We start from the raw sequence: 9,782 nt of genomic DNA on the forward strand, positions 1-9,782 counted from the left end.
TGGATATTAGATCGGGCCTTGCAAAACTACAGTACTTTGTCTGTAGCCATTCAGTAGAGCAGATTTAAAGTCGTAGCCCCCATTGGGTTCTTATGCTGAATACATAAAAATTTTAGTAGGCAGAGAGACAAACGTCACAGGTTGAAGTCTTTAATGGCCCATAAAGGAGAGAACCCTGTAGTGGATTGATGCCACAATGAGTCTGCCTAAACAGATGTGCATTTTTAGTTTGTGTAGGTTGGAAAATAATACAGTACATTGTCTGCCATACTGAAGATGCTGACTCTTTTTCTTCTATATAGGCTACCACTTGATAGCTCACTTGGGCTGTTTATCAGTTATGGCTCAGTAGGTCCCTACTCACCTACAGGAATGTTCAGTAAGTCACTGTCATCCCATACATCTTTATTTCTGTCACTACAGTAATGAAGACGGAGCATTCCTGGTTTATGTGTGTCCTTATGTTTAAGCATGACAACTACTCAGTTATGTTTAGGCATTAAAACTACTTTTAATGCCTACTTTTATGCACTTAAACTACTTGGTTATATTTAGGCATCACAACTACTTGATTAGGTTTAGGAAAAGATTGCGACTTGCATTACCACCACATACCACAGGTGCATATTAATAGATCATAACAATCTCCATAACTTAATTCATGTCAGTGCTAATGCTGCTAATCACCACTGAATGTCAACTCGCATTGCCTCTAATAGGTGTGGTAGGGCCCTACTGCTCTATATATATGGGACTAATGTACATGGATAGGGCTTATTCAATAGCATGACAATTTTAATCGACCTTATATACATAGTTTGAGCTCAGCTTCATACACATCAGCTGGCTTTCTGCTATCAAACCTAAATACAAATGCATGCCAAATAGTTGCACTGGAGACCCTTTTTTAATTTCCATCAAAATCTCTCAGAGGGAGAGCCTGTTTTAATGCAGCACCTTGCCTGAGGGGATATCAGTGTAATTAACACATCAGCTGCAAACCCAGTGGCATTGTTATTTGTGCAAAAATGAAATTTAATGTGTTATTTTAATACAAGCTGTTCTGGCAGTGTGTGGTGGTCCAACAGCTCACTAAGACACGTTGTCTTTAATTTGTCATTCTTCTGCTTGGATCCAGGGGTCACTTCTCTAAGTCAATATCCAGTGGGTCTATATTAATTAAACTGTGCATAAAGTGGTGTGAAAAAGTGTTGGCCCCCTTCCTGATTTCTTATTTTTTTGCATGTTTGTCACACTTTGTTTCAGATCATCAAACACATTTAAATATTAGTCAAAGATAACACAAGTAAACAGATCATGCAGTTAAATGAAGGTTTTTATTATTAAGGGAAAACAAATCCAAAACTGTGTAAAAAAGTGTTTGCCCAACTTTGCCCAACAAAACACACCAGCAAGTCCACCTCTGAATGGCTGAAGAAAAACAAAATGAAGACTTTGAAGTGGCCTAGTCAAAGTCCTAACCTGAATCCGATTGAGATGGTGTGACATGACCTTAAAAAGGCGGTTCATGCTTGAAAACCCCCCAATGTGGCTGAATTGCAACAATTCTACAAAGATGAGTTATCGCAAACGCTTGACTGCAGTTGTAGCTGCCAAGGGTGGCCCAAACAGTTATTAGGTTTAGGGGGCAAACACTTTTTCACACAGGGCCATGTAGTTTTGGATTCTGTTTTCCCTTAATAATAAAAACCTTCATTTAAAAACTGCATGATGTGTTATCTTTGACTAATATTTAAATTTGTTTGATGATCTGAAACATTAAAGTGTGAGAAACATGCAAAAAAAAAAGAAATCAGGAAGGGGGCCAACACTTTTTATACACCACTGTATATGTGCTTGACTGACATATACATTAAAAACCATATTTGAACTGAAAGCCTTTTGCACACCTGAGTAGTTATTTCAAGAATGAGTGAAATTACATTTCAAATAAAATAAACTCTCTCTCTCTCTCTCTCTCTCTGTCTCTCTCTCTCTCTCGATATATATATATATATATATATATATATATATATATATATATATACTATCTCAATATATATATATATATATACTATCTCAATATATATATATATATATACTATCTCAATATATATATATATATATATATACTATCTCAATATATATATATATATATACTATCTCAATATATATATATATATACTATCTCAATATATATATATATATACTATCTCAATATATATATATATACTATCTCAATATATATATATATACTATCTCTATATATATATATATATATATATATATATATATATATATATATACTATCTCAATATATATTTTACAATTTAAACAGTTTAGGCAAACGCCTAGGTTCACAGTATTGGTTTACATTTGTTAATACAGACCAGGCAACAGAATATAGGCCACTGCACACAGCCACCCATCCTCTAACACCACCCTCTCTCTGTCTAGCACAATATCTGTAACGCACTCACACAAACAGATCAGCAGTTTTCTCATGCATTTACTGTTGAGTCACATTAGCGTTGTTTGTCAAGGATTGAGACAGAGTGAATGCTGTGAGAAAAGCTCAGTACCCAGATAATCTACATCCTTTTAAAACAGCACACTCTACAGTATTTTCCTCCCCTTATTATCCTTTATTCTTATTCATCAGTGTTTCTCTCACTACCTGGGGGGTGCCGTGTACCGCCCCGTGTGTTTTCAGACTCCCTCCCTCACTCACTTTTCTCAGATTTTGTGCTCTTATCCCTCAATCACTAGTGTATTTTTTTTTTTCATTTCAAAGACTTTCACTATTTTTCACCATGCTGTGACACTCTTCACACCTGTTTTTTTTTTTTTATATCCATCACTCTCTCTTTCCATAGCTCTTAATTTCACCTGCTTCTCAGCTGTTTATGGGTAGTTTATGTATTGGCAAAACCATCTTTCTCTTCAGTTTTTCTATGCTGTAACCCACTCAACTTCTCATCTCTGCTTTCACCTTACCTTATTATCTTTTCCAGTTCTGTATAATAATTTCCCTTTTCTTTCTCTCGGCATAGCTCTCTGCTATCCTCATGTCTCATTTTCTTCTGTGCCATCTGTAGTCTCCGAAAGTTCCTAATTTGATTTTCTCTTTCATCTTGATCCCTCTCTTCATTTCTCCTTGTATCTTTCCTTCCATGCATCTTCTACCTCCATCTTTTTTTTTCCTCTCCTCTATTATCTGCATCCACTGATGGCTCAGCTATGAGACTGACTACAGCCTGTCTCCTTCTCCCTTTCTTATAAACCTGTTTTTGATTTTCTTCTACTCTATCCCACAGTAGAGAAAATATCACTATTATAGCCAAAGGAAGAAAATACACATCAGGTTTGCATTAATAAGAACTCAGTCAGTTTAAGGAAGGCTATGTAATGTCACTTAGATGCACAGTATTTTTCCAAACTCAGTAATATTGCATACCAATATCTTTCTTAAAGTTACTTTAATATTTAGTAAAATGTGCTTATTTTCTTTCTTGCCGAGAGGTAAATAAGAAGATTACCATTCTGATACCTGTTTGTTAAATATGAAATTACATAGCAAGCAGTCAATTAGTTTGACAATTAGCAACTTAGCATAAAGACTGGGCAAACATGATATAACTTTAATTAGTGAGCTTTAGACAGAGCTAGGCAAGTTGGCAAAAAGGTAAATAAACACAGGCTCAGTGTTTGTTTGCATTAGTTACTATAAACTACATACAGTTGTAGTGATACACTGAATTTTTCATTTTATTTATTTTTTTGCTGATTAATTATCCGTAAAAAATGAATGCAGACTTTTATAGTCTTGCATTATTGGTTGGTTTGATTGGTTATCAAATTTTTTACATGCATCTTGGAGACAAAACATTGGGAGCATCATTATTTATCACATTCCACGTGTCAAGGCTTTTTTCCACTCACTCCTCATTATCAGTGGATTCAAATTAGTAAAACACACCAAACTATGATATATTCACATTGTCTTTGAGGAAGATTAGAAAGAAAAGCAGTCTGCATATTTGGATATTCTTCTTTATTGTTCTTGTAAACAATCACAAGGTGAAGAAGCATAATTACATACAGAAAGAATATAGCCCGACTATCCTCCCTTGATGAAACTGATTTTGGTCTGTAGCCTTCCAGGGTGGCCAAGCTAATTTAAAAAATTTTTGGTCCTGCTCTTTCTCTCCACAAATAACTTTATCTCTCCTCACTTCACTCCTTTATCAGTCCAGCTTTTTTCCTCCTTAACGTTTATACTCTGACCATTTGGCTTGCCATTGGTCTTACCATCCCTTTTCAAACCTGATGGGGCAGAAAAGTGAAGTGACCGGTCTTTTAACTTGCCATATCTCTCTCTACGCACCTTTTCCTTCTCCTCCTCCTCTGGGCTAATTCTTCTAAGCTTACTTCTGAACTTTCACTTCTCTCCTCCTGCCCTCTCCGCCTGAGATTTGAGCACAACCACATATATAAACCACCACCTGGTTCTGCTCAATTTGCAAGGCTCCATCACACTCACTATGCTTCTCTTTTGCTCCACACTCAACTCAGACTTCCTCTCCTGTCAGATTGTTCAAGCGGTCACCGCCCTACTGTTTCTGTGTGGGTGAGGAAAAGGCTAACTGCCAAAAATTCAGGGGTGGGATAACCTTGGCACATGCAAAGTGTGTGTCTTCATGTGAGATGGCGAGTGCTTCTTGGGGGATTCCCTAGAAAGGGAGATCCTGTAATTGTGATTGTATGTGGCAGCCTGGGTGGGCGGGTGAGGAGTAGTTCCATGTCGGGTGTCCTGCATGTGACTCATGAATTCCAATCATCTCAGTGACACTCCTCCCTGCTTTCACCCCTGTGTTTAATACTGTGACATTAAAACATCTGGAACCTCTTCTGCATCCTGTTATAAGTAACCAGGTTCCTGGTCGCCGATTTATGCGAAGAGTAAATCTGTGTTTTCCCCGACCTCACAGCAAAAGAACACACTTTAATTTTAGATTATAGTATATGCTTAGATTGATTTACACTAAGGAAGATCATGTTATATACTAGAATATTCTTTGTGCGTGTGTCCGCTTGTGTGTCTGTCTTATTAGAGTGAAGGCCATCTTCAGTTATCAGCCAAGGACCATGACATCACACTCTATCACCTAAACCTAGCTCAAATGTGTGAGCACACACATGCTATTGTGAGCACAGCCACTCATGTTGAATATCTCTGCATGTTTACTGTGTGTAGCTTGTTTCTTTTTGGTTACTTGTCTATGTATGTAGATCTTTTAAAAGTATCTGCAGTGGATGTTAAAATGTTTGTTGGGTCACAGAAGCTGACTACATCTATTCCAGGTAGCTTTGTTTTGTGTGAGTATGCCAGCGTGTGCGTCTGTGACACTGTTTGCCACGTTATATTTGCTCACAGAGCCAAGCGGGTGAAATAGCTTTTGATTAAAAAGAGCTGAAACAGATGGAGGAAGATGGAAAGATAAAGACAGAAATGAGAACTGGGGAGATTGAAAGAGGAGGATCTGCAGCGATGGAGTGATATGTAGCAAGGCAAAGGCTGATAAGACAGCACTGAGAGAGGAAGGCAACAGATAAGAGAAGAACTATTGGAAAAAAGAGAAGGAATCTGAAAGACATGCCAGGAGCCTGAATAAAACATATTGTGGTTCTGCCACTGCCAAGAACAGAAGTTGTATTCTCGGTTTTGCAAAGTTGCATCGTTTGACTAAATAACACTTCGCTCGCTCATCGGCAATGTGTATGAAGGGTCTCGGGACTTGTTTTTGCAAAAAGTTAACCACGGCACTTAGTCTGTGTGTGGTGCATGTGTGTAGGCATATTATTGTATCCACAAGAGTGAATGTGTCATTTTACAAGTATAAGCTGCAAAATAACGTCATATTGTTACATAACTAGTTAATCTTAAAATCAACAGGGTTAAAAAAGATAACAGTGCACTTAGATCTCTGGAGTGTTTCACACATTCTTTGTTTCTCACAAAGTTGTGCAACAGTTTCTTAGATCTACTGTGTATGTGTTCTGTAATACTGAGGCACTTTGCCTCAACATATGCTAAAATGTTAACACATGGATGAAAAGGTGTCTGAAGAGAATTTTGAAGGTTTTCATGGAAGATGGTGGCATCGCTTCATCTTTGAGATTTTGACTTCACAAAAAAACACAGTATCGAGAATGACAGAAGTGTCCTTAATTGGCTATAAGAAGTGAATTCATAAATAGGCCATCTTTTGAAACCTTGAAACCCCCTGACAATTTTGCGTATTACATAACCCAGTATATTAATTTATATTGGCTCCTAAATATCTGAGGATAAAATTTCTCTGAGATTAACACTAAGTTAAGTGATAGTGAAACAGTCCACACACACACACACATATGCATGTGTAATTGGTTTTAGCCTATCTAGGTCATCTGTTTTTTTTTAAGCAGAGATAAGTTGTTCAGAGCAGAGAGGCTAAATAGTGTTTGCTCTGTTCTTTCTGTTTGCGTATTCCTTTCTACCAATGCACTCTCTGTGTTAGCCCACCCCCCACCCCCTGCCACTGCATTATCTTTCCCGTTTAATGCACACACTGACACACTTTAATGGCAGGCGTGTAGAATGAGCAAAATGCAAACAAAGACGGGAGAGAAAACCTTAGGGGGAATTCCTCAAAGTGAGCTAAGACTTTCTGTCAAAACACACGTTCATTCAAACACACAAGGGCACACAGGTGAGCACATTCACTATGGCGGACAAGTAAAAGCAGCTGAGTCCCTGTCAGCTTGACGTCCACTCCTGCAGAGACACATCTAATCAGCAAAATCCAATCAAATAATGAAACTGAGCTCTAATATTCCATGTAAGCTGACTGTAAATGCACAAACAGGTGCATGCATCCATGTTAAAATAATTTCTGTCACAATGCATTACTGTATATCTGTATGCAGTGTATTAAAGAGCTGTTAAAAGACCACGCAGCATCTAACAACCAGTGTGTCTCAGCAGCAGCTATCACAGTGAATCTAAGTCTTTGTGCTACTGAAGATCATCAGAAGAATTCACTTTGATCAAATCAGTCTGGTTTGATATCATCAGAACATAATGGCTTAACAGCTGTGTCAGGCAGATCCTCTGTGAATGGCTGCCCCTTTTCAGCACTGAGTGATCCAAATATTTACCATCTCATCCCGTGAACGCTTGTGATAGATTAAACTCTTTGGATTCATTGACTTGACAGGGAAGTGTAGACAGCTAAGGGACATGTGCAACAGTGAGACCATTTTTTTCTTGCAATGTTGAAATTAGCGAGTAAATAATTAGTTTCATGTCTTTATGTTTCCAGGGTGAATTGTTTAACTGCAGGAGGGAAACTTGCTTAAATAGGAATGTAAAAGCATATTGGTGCTTTAATGCTACCTGCTTCTGATCTGTGCTGCTTCAGACTTTTACTACTTAGTGACAGAACAGACTTTTTATCCTGCTGGTATTTTGAACCCTGACCAAACAAAGTTAGTGCAGCTTTTGTCTTTTACTGGTATCAACTTTTAGTTCATAAGCCATTTCTTTGTTGTCACTTTCATCTTCTCTCTCTCGTGTCTGTCTGCACAGCTGACTCTGTGATGAGCAGCGTCATGTATATACACACTTCTGACTGGAAAAGACTGTCTGCATATTTTACCTCTGGCAGGCTACAGTTCAAGAGTAAAACATCCATGGAAAGTTTTAGATGTATTTGATAGGAAGCAAAGGTCACAAAAATGTAGACTACTTCATGTGATAGGTCAGACTTAAAGTCATGACGTCATCCTGAATGTTATTCTTTGGTTATGAACGCACACAGAGAAGGAGAGTGAGGCAGAACGAGCCTTAGAGGCAGTCGTCCAGGTTTGAACAGTGGTATTTTCCTGTTTCCCTGCCAAAGGCAAGCCAGCAGCTGTGTCCATGGTTCTGCGCCTGTGTGTGTTTGTGTGTGTCTAATCAAAGGTACTGTAGAACCATGACTTTAGCTTCAGGGCCGAGGGAGAAGTAAGCATGGCGCACCTGCAGGAAGTTAGATAGGCAAGAGGCTCAAAGAGACTGCAGACTTCAACTTGAACCAGGGGGAGATGCACTGCTGCAATGAGCACTAGCCCCCAGTGATCTGGAACATACATGCTGCTTATTCAAACCATCAATGACAGTAAGAAAAGCATTTACAGTTCGTCTCTTCAACATGTAATCAATCATTTCAAATCAGTATTACAGTGATCAAAGTCAGGCTTTACTGGGCGCAGGCCACAGATTCAGCTACAGTAATAACTTGCACTTGAAGACTAGCTCTGAATAAGCGAAGATGGTCAGTACCGTGTGTGACACAGCAACAGAAGCGTGATAGAGTTCGGGTTTCTCACCGTCTCTCCTCGTGTTGCCCCTCATCACTCTGGTGTTGGAGACATGAGCCCTCCCGATCCCGGTTACAGTCCCCAACAGTAACAACATCCACATCTGGAAAGCCACCGCTGCACTCATGCTGACTGCAAACTGGCACACGCTTTAAAATAACTCTCAGTAAAAGCCTTCTTCACCTTCCAGTGGCTCGGATACTTAAACGGTTCACTTAATATACGACTAAGAAAGTTTGTATAAAACTTTCCATTCAACAACTTTTAAGCTGTTCTAATCTCTCTCCGCTGCCCGCGAGTGAGAGCCACTTGTTCACTCCTGTGCCTGACACCTGGCACGCACGATGCCCCCTGTGCCAAAGTGGCCAACTATCCAAGTGCTCGCCTTCTTCTGGAAGTTGAGCTCGCACAGACGGCGAGAGCGAAACTCCCTAAAAACTCAGCGCAGGTGGAGGAAAATATAGCTCCGCTCACGGTCAGATACGAGACTATAGGCGCCGAACGCCTTATCACGGTGACGCCAAGAAATTCTGTTTGGTCACAAAGAAATATCCCGCATAGTTGATCACTTTTCTCTCTGATGCGTCTGCGCCATGAAAGTCAGCGCGTCAGCCTTTGCCAACTGAGATGTGCGCGTTCACGGTGTGTGTGTGTGTGCGTGTGTGTGTGTATGTGTGTGTTTCTGTGAAATATGGGTGTGTAAATGAATGAGATGCTCGGGCTGGAGGTCAGAGAAGGGGAGGAAAAATACACTTTAGTTAAAAAAAAAGGAATAGTTAAATCCAAGTATGTTGTCTGTCTGTCTATCTGTCTATCTGTCTGTCTATCTATCTATCTATCTATCTATCTATCGATCTATCTATCTATCTATCTATCTTATGTTCTTTTATCATTGTATGTATTCAGTGTGGAAGGAGGTGTGCTCCAAACAGGCAGCATTTTTGAGCACAGGGAGGGTAATCACAGACAGGCACAGCAGAGGAAACATAACAGGGGCGGACACAAGGGGGGCAGGTGGGGGTGGGTGGGACATAACAGAGAGAACTCAGGAAACAGCTGACAAGTTTTGATGACAGGAAAGAGGCCTTTTCAAACCATTTGGAGAAGCTGAGGCGAGTCTGTCCAATGTGGAATGCAAGTAGTACAGTATACAAAAGGTTTTTAAAATTATGTTGACTGTAGGTTATGGCATTCTTCTGGCCATTTCCCCTATTATTTTCTTCAGAACTGTTTAAAATAAGCTGTCACAACTCATCTCACACTGTGCAGATTTCATGATTGCCCTTGTTTAGGAATAAATAACCTGGGACATGCTTTGCCAGAAATCACTCAATAGGCAGCTTCGTGTAAGCCAAAGGCAGATCACTTCAGGCAGG

The 9,782-nt window shown here is 39.4% G+C and overlaps 1 protein-coding gene across 3 annotated transcripts in view; it reads right to left on the minus strand.

Moving 5' to 3' along the window:
- pdgfd (platelet derived growth factor d) overlaps positions 1-9,029 on the minus strand; it is a 43,764-nt gene extending 34,735 nt beyond the window's left edge. For all 3 annotated transcript variants that reach the window (XM_026312632.1, XM_026312640.1, XM_026312624.1), the window contains exon 1: positions 8,416-9,029. In XM_026312632.1, the coding sequence (XP_026168417.1) occupies positions 8,416-8,533 (118 nt within the window). In that variant the 5' untranslated portion in view covers positions 8,534-9,029. The remainder of the gene's footprint in view (positions 1-8,415) is intronic.
- Between the last annotated feature and the right edge of the window lie 753 nt (positions 9,030-9,782).

This window comes from Mastacembelus armatus, chromosome 13 (assembly GCF_900324485.2).
Source record: "Mastacembelus armatus chromosome 13, fMasArm1.2, whole genome shotgun sequence".
Lineage (NCBI taxonomy): Eukaryota > Metazoa > Chordata > Actinopteri > Synbranchiformes > Mastacembelidae > Mastacembelus > Mastacembelus armatus.